The 16,020-nt window shown below is 39.5% G+C and overlaps 1 protein-coding gene across 5 annotated transcripts in view; it reads left to right on the top strand.

Moving 5' to 3' along the window:
* TFAP2A (transcription factor AP-2 alpha) overlaps positions 1 to 14,872 on the top strand; it is a 24,507-nt gene extending 9,635 nt beyond the window's left edge. For 4 of the 5 annotated variants that reach the window (XM_043975194.1, XM_043975195.1, XM_043975191.1 and 1 more), the window contains exons 2-7: positions 396 to 830; positions 4,045 to 4,096; positions 6,800 to 7,031; positions 8,798 to 8,916; positions 10,803 to 10,944; positions 12,908 to 14,872. In XM_043975194.1, the coding sequence (XP_043831129.1) occupies positions 396 to 830; positions 4,045 to 4,096; positions 6,800 to 7,031; positions 8,798 to 8,916; positions 10,803 to 10,944; positions 12,908 to 13,196 (1,269 nt within the window). In that variant the 3' untranslated portion in view covers positions 13,197 to 14,872. The remainder of the gene's footprint in view (positions 1 to 395; positions 831 to 4,044; positions 4,097 to 6,799; positions 7,032 to 8,797; positions 8,917 to 10,802; positions 10,945 to 12,907) is intronic. The other variant, XM_043975193.1, reaches the window with a different exon arrangement.
* Positions 14,873 to 16,020: the final 1,148 nt, after the last annotated feature.

Here is a 16,020-nt window from a genome sequence, read left to right as displayed (position 1 = left end):
AGGAAGTGCTTCTGCAGTTTAATATCGAGGACTTTTTTATTTTGCTTAAGGGAGGTTTGGTGCGGCATTTGAACACTCGGAAATTTAGAAGACCCCTTTTAAGTGTGGTGGGGGTTTTTTTCTATTCGAAGAAATACCTAGGCATGTACTCTTTATCCCTGAGTCTGCACCAAAAATCCACTGGAATTTTGAAAATGTCCCTTTCACTTTTATGGGCTTTTCCCCGCAATCAGAAAGTTATAGAGAACCTCAAAACGCTGCTCCGGCGGCTTAAAAGAATAAAGAATCCAGAGTTTGGAAGTTTCATGAGTAAGCTATTAAAAAATTATTTAATATAAGCAACTCAGATTTTATATCTGTCCTGTTTTCCCTTCCTTCTTTCTCCCTCTCCCTAGGACCGTCATGATGGCACCAGCAATGGGACTGCCCGGTTACCCCAGTTGGGGACAGTCGGTCAGTCACCTTACACGAGTGCCCCTCCACTCTCCCACACGCCCAACGCAGACTTCCAGCCTCCTTACTTTCCCCCTCCTTACCAGCCCATCTACCCCCAGTCTCAAGATCCTTATTCCCACGTTAATGATCCTTATAGCCTGAACCCCCTTCACGCTCAACCTCAGCCACAGCACCCAGGCTGGCCCGGACAGAGACAAAGCCAGGAAGCTGGGCTGTTACACACACACCGGGGGTTACCCCATCAGTTATCGAGCTTGGACCCTCGAAGAGATTATCGGCGACATGAGGATCTACTACACGGACCCCATGGGCTGAGCTCAGGACTAGGAGACATTCCGATCCATTCAATACCTCATGCTATAGAAGATGTACCGGTAAGAAAGATAAAGATACTTCCCCCCCCCCCACCCCTACCCCCAACCACCTCCAAATTAAACAGTAGTTTCAGTGCAAAGTGGGCCGTACTGGGGGCTTGAGGAAAGGGGAAGATATGTCCCTCTCATTTCCTCCAAAGTAGAAAAGTTATCTAAGACTAAATAGAATTGTTGTTGCCGTGACAAAACTGTGCCGTTGGTGTTTTCTCTTCTTTTTGGTTGAAATGAAGATCCAAAACAAATCAAACAAAAAAAAGTGGCTGAGAGTTTTACACCTAGAACAATAGGTTCTTGCTACTCCCCATGCATGCATTAACATTTCCACTAACATATAAATAAATCAAATTAAAGCTATCATTAAGAATATCTTCCCTGCTCAATGACAATAAACTGTTCCGATTGGAGGAGTATATAATACCACCACAAGGCCTTATGTTTGGGATTTCTCACTGTCTAGGGAAAAATGTTAGACAACTGAGAGAGCTCATTAAATGTCCTCACAGCTAAACAAAAAAGTGGGTGAAAGTGGCATTTGAAGAAAAACAGTTCTTGCTGCTTACATATAGAGTGGTGAAATGCCAAGTTGTAAAATAAAGGATTATACCCACAACCTATCATGGTTAAAGGAAAGTATGTAGCAAATCAGATCAGAGGTATATTAAAATTTTGCCTTATCTTTTACTGGGAGTGCTGGTGACCTCATAAATCATTAGCTGGGTTATCAAAGTCTATCAAGACCTGCTATACCCTATATTAAATTAAATGCTTTGAGATTATTGCATTATTTTAGTTCTAATTCAGTTATCGATACAGTTTTAAATGATTTCTAATTAGTACATTTGCTATTTGCAGTGCAAACTAAGGTATTGTTAATTTGAAAAAGCCTTCTGAAATTTAATTTAAGCCACCATTGTTTGTCTATAATGCCTATTTATGCCCCCCAAACTTCTAGGAAAACAGAATTAGAACATGCCAATAATTTTATTAAAACTGTAAGCAGGTACTGAAAAAGTCATCCTTTTCAGAGGAAATGTATCTGGATGTGATTTTCACTAAAATGCTATCCCAATTTACTATATCAAATATTGCAGCAATTGTCGCTGACAGTTTAATGATTATAACTCCATATTACAAGGATGATGCTCAGATATACTTACCTGTTTTCTTAGTCATTCTGAAACCCTGGGTAAATTACATAGTGGACAAAGCAGATAATTTATTATAGTTCTTATTTGGCCAAGACAACCACTGAAATAATTGTATTTAGTAGCCCTGAATGGTAAACAGGCACTTTTTAAAAGTGGAGGGTTCATATTAGATATACACATATACATATATGGACATATATACATATATTATATATACTGGTCCCAAAAGGTTTTGGGATTGATTCTACATACATACACACACACATACACACACACACATATTTCCATAGATGTATAGATCTACCTATCTATATATGTAAAGAAACAGGTTGATACTTAGCATAGTTTCTTCCTGAAACAAAGTAGTCCACGGAGGAAATGATTTAATTGAATGAGCTTTAAATTTTTTAAATTGGAGGTCATAACCATCATGCCCTAAAATATTCTCTTGAATCCTTTACCTGGACCCCTCCTTTGAAATATTCTAATTGCAAAACTATGGTCCATGCTTATGGAAAATCCTATGAATTATAATTGCTATACTTTTTGCAAACCCAGTAGTAGTTGGAACACATCTGTAACATTAAAGGTAGTCTGGTGAAAATGGTGGGTGAGGAAGAAATTAACAGTGATCAAATAAAAATAAGGAATACCTATCATCCTTCTACCCCTTTTTAAAAAAGTTTTTTTTTCAAAGGATCTGGGTCAGAAAAGGAGTCGGTTTCAATGTTTCAGTTCTGCAACTACTTAATATTTTTAAAAAAATCAAATAGATGGTTAAAATTAATCATAAATATCTCAGTGGGGTTTTAAACTTAACAGTTCTCCCTGTATGGAATATGTCTAGAAATAACACAAATAAAAGTATTATGCCACACTACATTTACTTTATGGGTTTAGGGTGCATGCATAAAGGGATCATATTTTCCCCATATAGTTAAAACCACAGAACTGCAGCAGTAGTCATTTCTGAACATTTCTCAATTTAATTATACTTAAATCCAGAAGCACTTTAGGCAAGTTACAAATGAGAGCATTGAGTATAATAAAACCTGTAATAAAGCAACTTAGTACCATCCACCCGGAATCATTGAGATCAGGCACAATTAACAGGAGCATAAATCCAAGACAGAATGGAAAATGTTTGAATCAGTATTATTGTTGGACAAAGACTAGAGAAGGAAGTAATAGTTTTTTAAATGGTAATGCCTGTGTTTGGTAACGATTGCGAAATCTTCTATCTCAGCAGCACTGGTGCTAATTTGTAAACACAGCCAGACATTATATTGCCTGTCAGTTTCTGAATTAGAAAACATGATTTCATTTTACTTTCTAATCACGTTTTGACTCCAGCACACAAAAATCCATTTGTAAAAAAGCAACACCCAAACCTGAGCCCGGACAACTGCAATGTAAAGGTCTTTATTATATTCATATTCTTTTTACTCAGTTCAGGAAGAGGGGCCTATTTTTTTCCCCTTTCCCTTTTTGGTTTTCCAAAGGAAGGGTGTGAATATGCGTTAGCTATTTATCGCACTACCTAAAATGTTTCCAAAAGATTTTCGCCGCTCCCCAGTTACTTCCCCGGCTACTTTCCATTGTTTTCCTAGCTTTAGAAGCTAGAAGCCGAGGTGTAGTTAGCCTGCATAGTTGAATCTTAAAATGGGGAAGGGGGCGGGGGGACGAAGCGGAGAAGAAAAGGGGGAGGGGGAAGTTGATGAGGCGCCAAACTTAAGTGAGATTCAAGAGATTCAATTTAAAGGTTAAATTGCACTTTGTCAAAGATAAGGTATCCAGGCTCTAGGTTTTATTTCCAAAGATAGACTATATTGAGACGTGCTCTGTTTGCTAGGGGCGGGAGGGTTTGACCATCAGTCTGCACTGAAACCTCTTGATTTGCAAAGCTGAAAACTTCCAATAAGCCAACATGAGAGTTTATATATAAATGTCATTATATAGGAGGGGAAATTTCATTTCTACAACCTCCCCTCCCCCCACCATCCCCATACATTCGTTTCCTTTTGTTATGATTATACATTTAAATCCCCCGTATCCTTTTGTTGCAGCATGTAGAAGACCCCGGTATTAACATCCCAGATCAAACTGTAATTAAGAAAGGTAAGCCATTTCCTTCTGCATTCCAAGCATGTCCTTACAGGCTGTGTACTATTTAAAAGAACTTGCAGAGCTTTATTTCCCACCCCCACCCCCCCTTCTTTCTTTCTCTCTGAAGGATTTCCTAAAGGCTTGGAGGTAGTAAATAGATAGGCATGGACAGCAATATTGAAATGATCAGCCTTCTGTTAGTAGTTAGCAGGATTTATGTTTGTTTTCTGTTGGTTGGAGTTCTGAACTTTTGTATATTGTAATTGCTTAATTTGTTGACTGTGTAGTGGCATCTCACTTTTTCAGAGGTTTCATAATTCAATAAATTTCATTAGATGAATGGAACCAAAATAAAAGCCCATGGACGTTAAAAAACTAATGATGAATGGTTGACAAATTTCAGACTGAAATAAGAATAGCTAAAAATGGCATGTGGCTCTCCTTAGAAACAAAATGGCTTTCTTGTTTTCTAATTCATATCCTTGTTGGCTAAGGATTTTTAAACAAACCTTTTGCTACTCTGAAAGTTAGGTGCAAAGAAGTTTGGATTTTGGTTTAAATTTATACCTTACTAAGATTTAATTATAGATTTCAAACTCTGTGCTAGACAGAAAGGTGTAAAGTGATTTGCTTGGGTTTGTAATTTGTATTGTGTTTAGTAAGTAGAAATAAAGTTGATTGGATTGAGTGTATTTATATGTTATTGGTCTAGGTAGCAACATTTCTGTGTTTTGTTGGCAGTGTTATTTCAGAATTTTTTGCATTACCAGAGGATGATGCTATATAAAACTGTTCTCATTTCTAAACCCAATCAGTAGACAGATAGCTAGTCTAAAGTTTCATTTTGTGTCTGTAAAGCCTTTGTCACGTCAAATTAGATGTGCAAGGGATAAATCTAAGAGATGCTCTTTCCAAGTCGACATGATAATTGGCTCTTTTATTAGTAATCTCCAGAGTTCGTTTAACTCCTATTGTCTCTATTAGCCTCCCCAGAGCTATTAATGTCACAAGTGATCTATCCAAAACCTAAGGCTCCCCCCCCCCATTTAGAAATATCCATACTAAGGAACACAAAACAGAAAAGCAATGTTATACAGTTTCAGACTACTTTCATATGTATATAATATATATTTAATGTCTTGTGAAATTTTAAATACAAAGCATATTGCATTTAAGTGGTTCTGAGTATATTTGTGTTGAGAAATGAAACTGGCAATACATTTTCCAGTGGCTTTGAATGTACTCTAACAATAAACTTTCAAATTGTGTGTGTGTCTGTGTGTGCGAGCACACGCACGCACACACAGGCAGGGTGTGTTAGTTTTAAGGAAAGAACACAACTTTTCCCCCTTACACCCAGTAAATCTACTTAGTCTGCCAGGGTCTGTTAAAAATTTCCAAAACAAAAGCACATTTTGAATGTATTCTAATGAAGGGTGACTCACTAATGTTTCTCCACAAGCCCTCAGATGTTCAGGGCCTTAAAACTTGACCATTTAATGGTGAACATTTAAAAAAATCTGAAACCCAGGAAAGGACTCATTTTATCAGTCAATTATGCTGGGTGTAGAACTTTAACCCAAAAGTTCACTTACAGTCCTTGTTTCTGCCCACTCAGCTCTCCATCAATTCTCCAAAATCTTCTTTGAGCCTTCCCTCCCCAGCTCTAAAAAAATACTGGGAGGACTCCTCTCCACCCCACCAGCCCCAGGGCTCTTCAAAACCAAACCAAGCATAAATACCGACCAGCTGATATGTACACTCCACAAACCACTTTTCCTTCCAATCCTAAATTGATTTTTTTCTGATAGAAAGCCCTCGGCTTTCCCCACCCAAATGGAAATGTGACTGGACCAAGAGCTTATAACCACCTAGCCTGCTTGTTATAAAGAACTTATATGACACTTAGCTTGGCTTGTATGAAATTTACATACCACCTAGCCCTGCTTATATGATTGTATATTTCTGGGGAAGAACCCCTGATGGATCTATTGATGGTGACAGTTTCAAAACATTACTTGAAAGAAGAGAGCGAGAGTAGTGAGTGGGCAAGTTTGGCTGGTTTTTTTTTGGGGGGGGGAGCACAACATCCTAAATGCTAGATGAGAAGCAAGAATAATCATATAACTTTAAAACTGGAGAGAAAATTGAGTAAGACTAGAAAAGAAGGAATGAAGGAAGAGGAAAAGTGGGCATTAAAGGCAGTGGGAAAAAAGAGAAAAGGAGAAAAAGAACAGAAGGGAGAGACGCGGGGAAAAGAGTAATAAGAAAAGAAAAAGGAACAGAAAAAGGAAGAGAAAGGAAACAGCTGGAAAGAGGGAGAAAAAAAAGGAAGGGGGGAAAGGACGAAAGGGGAGCAAGAGAAGCAAAGGGGAAAAGAGGAGGAGAGAAAAAGAGGCAAGGAAGAGAGAAGGGAGGTGACAAAAGGAGGGAAGAGAAAAGGAAGGGGAAAGGGGGAACGGAGGGGAGAAGGGAAAGAAGGGAGGTGGAGAAAAGGGAAGGGAGAGAAGGGAGGGAAAGAAAGGAAAGGGAGAGCAGGGAAGGGGGAGAGGGATGAGGAGGCAGAAGGGAAGAAGGTGGAGAGCCAGGGGTAGGGAGGTCGCGGGCCCCCAGGGGTCTTGTGGGGGCGAGGAGGCTGTGTTCACTCGCTTGACTTGGGGGACTCCTCGGTGGGTCCGAACGCCACCCACAACCACCCCATATCTGTCTCCGCAGGCCCCGTGTCCCTATCCAAGTCCAACAGCAATGCCGTCTCAGCCATCCCCATTAACAAGGACAACCTCTTCGGTGGCGGTCGTGAACCCCACGAAGTCTTCTGTTCAGTTCCGGGTCGCCTCTCTCTCCTCAGCTCCACCTCGAAGTACAAGGTCACGGTGGCGGAAGTGCAACGACGCCTCTCGCCTCCCGAGTGTCTCAACGCATCGTTGTTGGGCGGAGTGCTCCGGAGGTGAGGCTCGGCCCGGCCGGGCCCGGCCCGGCTCGGCTCAACCTACGAGAGCCACGCTGCGCCTGCGCCAAAGAGGCGGCGTTTAGTTCCCACTCCCCTCCACCTCAACTCCTCCCCTTCTCTCACCCCGCCCCGGGAAGAAAGAGGCGGGGAGAGGAGGACGGAATGGAGAGGAGGGGCGGGGACAGCGGACCGCGCTTGCGCTCTCAAGTCCCTTCATCGTCGGCTCTTCATTCCCCCCATTTCCCCCACCCTGCGTCAGCTTCGGCCTCGCGCCGGTCCACTGGTGCTGACTCGTGCGCGCTCTCACTCTAGGGTCCTCCTCTCTCTCCGCTTTGGTCACAGCCGCTGGTGCAAATTCAGCCCTTCAAAAGATCTTTCGCTGGGTCACCGTTTTCTCTTGGCCCGACGTACACATGCCTTTCTAACTCCTGATGGTCCGCCCCGTCTGGGGTCCACCCCCTTGCTCTCCCTCTCCTTGTCACTCCTATTTCTACAGGAGCTTTCACCCCCACCCCCCTTGAAATGGCTTTTACAGACTTTTCTCTAGATTACGTCCTAACCGCTCCACGCACACTCCACCCCCACCCCCAACCTCCCCAACCTGCTCAACTTGAACCCTTGAGATAATTGCTCTCTGTTGAACACGAGGGAGATGCTTTCATGTTTTCACTGCCTTTCTTTCCCCTTCCACTCATTATAAGAAAGAACCCCAATGAATTTCCAAATCCATTTTAGAAACGGATATGAATGGCCCACAAAGCTGTGCCTTGAGAGCTGTATCCCCTGCATAAAATACAGATTGCATTGTATCTTCAAGCGTTTTAAAACAAGCAGCTATCTAATCGGTCCATATCTTTCTCTCCCTTTATACTTATTTGGTTTTCTGTTTCATGTGCCTTTAGTGATATACTATCCTTTTCTTTCTTTTATTTCTTCCCCTACTCTTTTTTGCCCATCCCTAAATTGGGGACTGTTTACCTAGGGGCAGCATAATCTAATCCACACAATTAAAGAGCACTTGGGTAGGGAATAAAATCTGAAATTAATTATATGGTGATTCATTTAAACATTTATCTCACTCGGTTCTGTGCACGATAGTTTATTTAGACATCTATTTAGAATTGCCTTCCTTTCCCCTGAATGTAGTGGAATTCTTTAAGGTTTGATTTTCTTTTTTTGACATTTGTAGCTAGGCTGGTGACAATGCCATGTAAACAGTTGGTGAAATGAATTTCCCACTGGGGCTAGAGCTATGGCAAGAAAAAAAGTGATGATAACTTTGGCCACTGTGTGAATAACCCTACAGTGGAACTTGCAAAGACAGTTTAAATACTCCACTGGGATTTGGTTAGATCAAATGAGATAATGTATGTAAATGTTTCACAAACCTCAAAGTGCTATATAAATGTCAACTATTATATGTTACTGCTATTAGGATCATAGCAATAAGTCAAATGTTCAGAAATAATTCCACCTATAAAATTACTTAAAATGCTGGGAGCTGGTTGTTTAGGGGACATTTGTTTTGCTGCTCTCCTCCTACCCTTTATGGATCTGGAGGATTAACTTTTCAATAGATCATCAAATATATTCTACATATCTATATATCTATATATGTCTATATAGATATACATGTGGTTCACTCCTTGAAGTGTCAGGGTCCACTCTTCTCATTACCTAACTTTCAAAATAACTTAGGGAGAAGTGATGCTCAGCAACACAGACATGTCATCCTAAATTCTTTTGTTGTATCTCTGAAACAGGGCAAAGTCTAAAAATGGGGGAAGATCTTTAAGAGAAAAATTGGACAAAATAGGATTAAACCTTCCTGCAGGAAGACGTAAAGCAGCCAATGTCACCTTGCTCACATCGCTAGTAGAGGGTAAGTAACTCTACTCCTGGATTAGGAGGAGGTTGCTTTATTTGGAAATGTGTCATTTGTAGATGAAGATATTATTTTAGTGATACTTTCCATTAGTTGTATAACTTCACCTTCCGAGACAATTTGGTTAGTCTGAAATATGAGGAAACCTTTAAGTGACAGTAAAGTGTTTGGATAATCCCCTTTACTCTGACCTGCTTCATCTTCACTACACAATTTTATCTCCTAATCCCCATCTGACTTTAAACAATATGAAATTTCAAGAACTGCAGATTCTCAAAGTTTGAAGTTTCTGTCCCCTTTAAAGAACGCAAAAGTAAATCATTTAAGTTATTCTGACATCTGCATTTAAGAAATCCGTGACCATTGCTTCCTGACTTAATTTGGGAATCCTTGACCTGAGTCATGATTTAAGACTGTCCTGAAAGCTCTGAGGTGCACTCCCTTTTTGGTTCTGATTTTCTAAACATATGCCCCTTTATTATTCCACTGTGCTCTCCTGGAAGGAAAAAAAGAAACTATTATTGAGCTATTTTAGACTTTTATTGATTTAAATATGAAAAGCCAAAGGAAATACAAATATTGCTGGTTCTTAAAAACAAAAACTGTCTGATGGAACTTTATTATATTTTAGGAGGGGAGATGCTCTTGTCTTTTTCTAGATGATCAAGTTTGCTTACATTTGCTTATGTTGCAGTGAATTTATAGCTTGCTTTTCTTTTCTTTGTGTCCTGTTTGAAACGTTTTAAGTTCAAAGGGAGAGAAAATTCAAAGCACTTAAAATGCCATGCAGATTAAAAATTAACAGTTCTATGCAGAGTGAGGGGATCTGATTGACAGTTTTGTAAATTGGAGGGGTAGTGGTCAAACAGGGAAATCCTTGTATTTGTGAAGAGATTATAATCCCAGTTAGAGGATGCATTTCAATGTATTCATTTGGGAGGTAGATAACTTTTTAAAAAGTTTAATAGTACAGACTTAGGAAGGTGTCATGACCAAACCCATTGATTTTGTTAGAGATGGAATACACAGTAATCTTAAACTATTGTTCTATGCCATAGAACATGCCATGTACAGTAATGTTGAAGTTTAGCACAAAATGCCCACCAACCACACTCACCATTAAGGAGTTGATATGCTGATAGGTTGATAGTGATGCCTAATTTTTAGCTTGAGAGTAAGTGTTGGGGGTTTGAGTCCTGTGGCATTGGGGGAGTTTCTAGAATACTGTTATTGTTTATGATCTGCTCCATTTTATGGAAACAAGCTCCGCTGAGCGGGGCTTTGAAGCTCTAATTGGCGCATGCGTTCTTCCGGAGCTGGAGCTAATGGCAGGAAGCCCTGCAGTAAAAACCAACTGGTTCAGGAAATTAAAACCAAAGATTTGAAAATCAACAAAACAGACAGACTCAGTAGAGTGACCCTGAAATTCTCATGGTTAATCGTTTGGGGGTGAACAGATAATTAAATACTATCCAGTTCAATTTTAAGCACTTAGTTCTTTTTAGAAAAGCTCCAAGAGTAGTTATGAATATCATTCATTAATGTGTTTGTGGGTGTGAGTTTGTTATAAAAGAAACATTTTAACAGTGTCTAGAAAACCATCATTATTGGGAAAGGGGAAAGGAGGGCAAAGAAATTTATGATATTTATGTATATTGGCCTTTGGGGGGCAATGGGCATTTACTTTGGTCCTAGGGAATAAAAATAAAATACTTAAAACAACCATTCCCTGCCCCCCCCCCCCAAGTTTTGGGTTTGCCTAGCTTTTTTTTTAAGGGGAAATGGGAAAAAGGAGAATTCATTTTTTCCCATCATTGTATATTTGTGTATTGATCCCATATTTTTCTACTTCCCTCCCACTTCTCTGTCTTACCTTCTGCCAGGAGAAGCAGTGCACCTAGCCAGGGATTTTGGGTACGTGTGTGAAACTGAATTCCCTGCCAAAGCAGTAGCTGAATTTCTCAACCGACAACATTCCGATCCCAATGAGCAAGTGACAAGAAAAAACATGCTTCTAGCTACAAAGTAAGACATTTCCCTCTGTACTGTTGGTATAACAGCATTTTGTAAGAAAAAGCTTTTTTTTTTCTTCCCTAATTTATCCTCCATTCCTTTTCTTGTTAAGTAGCTAAACTATTTTGTAGGTTGCCAAAGTACCATCTGTTATAAAGGGAAAAAGTAAAGTTCAGTTTGTGTCCTTTTTCTCTTTCCTCCCCTTCTCCAGCCCTTTAACAGTTTTCTTTAATGTGGGGCTTGATAGTAGATGACTTTATATTTCAGTGGCTATATTATTTTAAAAGATCAGGGCCAAATCCATAAAGGGGAAATAAGCTTGCCTTTGGACTGATATATATCAGTTTCTGTCTCTCAAGGAGGCATTTGCTAAAGACATGGAGCTCATACTGGCCCATGAAATACACAAACCAGATGGGCCCATTTCAGACCTGCTCCTTTTCCTAGCCCCAGCCTTCAACCTTCTCTCCTTAGGTTTGACTGCCTCCTTCCTGACTGCTGGTCTCTTTCCCCTAACATTTTCTCCACCCTTTTCCCATGATCTCAGATGTTTTAGGGGAATTATGGAAGAGGTTTCAAAATGGCCCAAATTATACCTACATCAAAATTCGGTCAGGATTTGTCTCTGCCAGGGCTAAATAGGCTTCTCCAGGTGGTATGTTAAAAAGAAAATGGTTGATATGATGTTTTTTAGAAATTAAAAGGCTTATTTAATTGACCTTAATTACCAATGGAGTTGTCACCAAAGGGCACAGAGCCAGAGGGTAGAAGCTAGAGGAGGGTTACAAAGGAGGCTGCAGTTGACAATAGATAGAGATAGAAGGAGTTTGTGGTGGGGAAAATAGAGATAGCTTAAACCTGTAGATTGCCAGTCCATCCCATTTATTCTTTGCTCATCCTGATCCATCTTCTCCCAGTGTTATCTCCCTTTTCCCCTCTTTTTCCTTACTCTGAACATCCCATCAGCACATTGAGAAACCTTTGAGGCAGAATGGGCAAGGTCCCTGGTTTAGTTTTCCTTTCAATTAGGCAGGGAGGGTTTCTTCATTGCAAGTAGTACCAACCTGACTTTTCTGCTTTGAATGGCCCAGTTTGAAACTTTAGTCTCTTTCCTCTCCTTTCACCTTTCAACACATGCACACACATGTATGCTTGTGTACACGCCCTCAACCTCACCCACTCTCCCTTTGAAAATTTCTCAGCTTTCTTTTTGTAGTTTTTAGGGGGAAGGCAGCTTAAGGATAAAATGAACATTGTACCTAGATAGGTCACTCTCAATTATCCCTTTTGCCTCCTGTTCTTTTGGTAAAAAAAAAAAAAGCCCTTTCCAAAACCAAACCTTAAATATTCTGTTTCTTTCAAAGTTCAACTCACTGAAGGGGACTACAGAAGGGGCAAAAGGTTTATCCCAGATTCAAGTGGTAGGAAAATTGTCTACGAGGGGATTGTACCCAGTGGGGATATACCATATTGTTTTTTACGGTGAGGGATGATAGATCATATTGAAGGTATTTATCTATTGCTGAGCATTGCTCCTCTCCTTTGGCCTCCTTCTATGAGCATATATGTATGCATGTGCCCGTGAGTGTCTGAGATATGTATATGAGGCATGAAAGTCTGAGAGGGAAAATGTTTAATGTTGGTTTTTGTGAAAGGAAGGTGAAGAGTGGGCTGAATAACTATTTGGAATGGGCTATATTGGTCTGTATAGGGCCCTAGAGAAATGCATGGAAGTACTGCTGGAGTTTTAAAATGGCCAATAGGAAAAGTAAAATGTGAGTTACTACATTGTCTACATGTATGCATGTTTAGCCTTGTGGCAGGGAAACCCAGTTCTGTGTTCCAGGTGGTTATATAATCTAGCAGGGAGAAGTGCCCCGCTCTTGCTGCTGCTGACAGCAATGGTTCATTTCTCTTTCTTTCCCTCTCTCTTTCTCTCTCTCTCCCCCCTCTCTCTGCTCCACTTGTGCTTCAGACAGATCTGTAAAGAGTTCACCGACCTGCTGGCTCAGGACCGATCTCCCCTGGGGAACTCAAGGCCCAATCCTATCTTAGAGCCAGGCATTCAGAGCTGCCTGACCCACTTCAACCTCATCTCTCATGGCTTCGGCAGCCCGGCAGTGTGCGCAGCAGTCACTGCCCTGCAGAACTATCTCACCGAGGCACTCAAGGCCATGGACAAAATGTACCTCAGCAACAATCCCAACAGCCACACAGACAACAGCGCCAAAAGTGGTGACAAAGAGGAGAAGCACCGAAAGTGAGGATTTCCTTCCTTCCTTCTCCTCAACTCCACCCTGCTTCATCTTTTCACCTCTTCCCATCTCCTTTCTCTTCTGCACCCATCTTCTTCTTCATCACCCACCACCACCACCACCACCTGGCAGGCTACAGCTCTGGAATCAGCGATCGACTGCTGGCCATTCTGTTCTCTGAGTCTGCAGGAATGCTCTCTTCTCCTGTCTACCAACCCTGACTCATAGTCCCTCTCTGCCTCCTCCCCCTTCATCATCAACACTCCCTCGCCCCTGTTTGGAGCCTAAGAGAACAGAACAGGCGGTGGAGCCAGCAAAGAAAAGTTCTGTCTGAGTTTGTGAACTTTTTTTTTAAGTAAACCAACAGAAAAATAAATAAAAAGAAAGAACTTTTTTTCTAAAAAAAAAAAAAGAACAGTTTAAAAAATAAAAAAAAAATTCTATAAGCTTCATGGGACTGAATCACCACCTCCCCTTACATTACTTCAGTTAAGATTGTAGCCATATTAAAAAAAAAAGGCAAAAAGGATAATGACATTTTTATCAGTATTGTGAATAAACTTGAACACAAAAATCCATGCAGTTCCATGTCATGTCTTCAGTTATAGAACTTCTTCCTCTCCAAGGTAAAGCGACCAACTTGAACGTTTTATGACAACACAATTTGCGGTTACTCTATAAGGGAATCAGTGTTCATGTCTGTATATATTTATTTATGTGTAATTTAATGGGAATTGTAAATATGGTGAGTCTGTTTTAAGCCTTTTTTATTTATCTGGTGATTTCGTTTACCTCTTGTTTAGTGGGGTTCAAATCTTCCCTCTTAGTTCTTCATGTGGCTCATGGTACATATTTAGAAATCCAAGGTTTGGGGGATTATTTTTTTTTCCTCTGGGATTCATGATTTTTGACCTGTTGTAGCATGTTAAGGCGACAATGAAGCAGCTGAACAAAAAAAATTTTTTTAAGAGAAATAAAATGGATTTTAAAAATATAATTAGTATTACATTTACATTTATATTCATTGAACTCTAAGAAAAAGTGATATTGGATCCTGGAATGATTTTTAAACATGAGCAGTTTTACAAACTTTATGTCATGAAGATGGGGTGGGGGGATAGGATTTAGGAAAAAAAGTTTTATTTTTCTCCACTGTCTTCCCTTAAAAGCATCATCAGAGCAATAAACAAATATTGTCTTTAGTCCAAGGTTAGGGATTTCCACCCCCTCCCTTCCTCGCTCCTTTTTGTTCAAAGAACTTCAAACATTTGGGACCACCTGGTATCCTGTATTTCCACTGGCCATATTGGAAGCAGTTCTAGTTGTATTGTATTGAGTTGTGCTGGCAGTAGTTTCCATGCCTGTCAATGTATCATAGTCCTTTGTTGCCCAGATAAATAAATATTTGATACGCTTTATGTCGATTTTTTTTATTCAGTGGCTGTCTTTACCCAGGCGTATTTTTGTTCTTGGCAGTATTTTTTATTCAGTATGGTTACAGTAATTGAGTTTAACTCTCCCTTGACAATTGCTCCTTGCAATAAGCAGCTGAACCCATTGTTTCCCTCAAGTATAATAAAAACTTACTTTCAACTTGGAGTTCAGAGCAGGGTATCATTTAGATATTCCACTGAGTCTGTATTCAGACAAATGACACAATAAAACACAATGTATTCTTTTGGATAAAAAATTGTCTCTACTGCTAAAGGAATGACATACCATCTTTTCCTTAATCAAAACAGAATTCTATTTTTAAAAAGAAAATAAAGTTTTATTTATGTTGATTCTTTAGGTTTTCATTTGTGTTTTAAAACAAAAACATGAACCTTTCATAGGGAAATAAAAATTTGGTTCATTTGTACCAGAATTATATGCTGCTGTTGATAAGATGTTCAAATGAACTAAAACTAATCTTGGAAAAGAAAAAAAATTGTGATACACATGTATCACATGAAAAATTTAATTCAAATTAATTTTCATATTTATGGATGAACTGATATTGTGTTTAAATAGATTTTACAGGAAACTGGAAAAATAGACAAATCATTGGTATCTTTTCTTTAACTGCCCCTTCATATCCCCCATCCTATCTGAAAGAACCTCTAAAACGATACAAAAATGCTGAAATGAAAACTAAAACCAAACCAAACCCAAACACATATCTGCATATTGCTTGTGACAGTCTATTGAAATATTGAGAGTGTTTTGTTAGGACTCTAATGTTAGTATTTGTTTGTAAATAAGAATTGCTAACTCAGAGTTCCTGCTAGTTAATTTGAAACAACAACAACAACAACAAACCTCTTTGCTTTGTAAGTGAGGTGGATGTTTGTGTGTTTTCCAAGCAAAAAATGAAGAGGTTAAGCGTAAGGTATATAGGAAAACTACAGGGAGAATTAACATTTGTTCAAAAATTTTGATGTTTGGTAGGGCTTGTGATGCAAAGTATTAGATAAAGTCCAATATGTTTCATTTTGCTTTGGTAATCTACTTAGGGAAGGCAGTGTAAAATCAATCTCGTCAAGCAGAAGAGAGTTGGTGGAGTCTAAATTCTATTTTCAAAAGCAAGCTAGTTCATAACAATGGCGGATTTTTCCTAATACAAATTGAAAGTGGATCCTCTGAATGCAAAGCTGCAATTGTTTTTAAAACGGTTATTTATTATTTCCTAGAGAGACTGGTTAACTGTAAAGTAGATGTAACAAAATAATGAGGTGAATGAACCCTAACTGTACATATTCTTGACATAAATGAAATGCACAGTGCTGTAGCAGGTGAAATGAAGCATTGTCTATCAGGGCTGTTTTTCTTGGCTGCATCTCAGATTGTGTGG

The sequence above is a fragment of the Dromiciops gliroides genome, chromosome 1 (assembly GCF_019393635.1).
Source record: "Dromiciops gliroides isolate mDroGli1 chromosome 1, mDroGli1.pri, whole genome shotgun sequence".
Lineage (NCBI taxonomy): Eukaryota > Metazoa > Chordata > Mammalia > Microbiotheria > Microbiotheriidae > Dromiciops > Dromiciops gliroides.
Note: the sequence above shows the minus strand (reverse complement) of the source record. Positions and strands in the feature narration are given on the sequence as shown.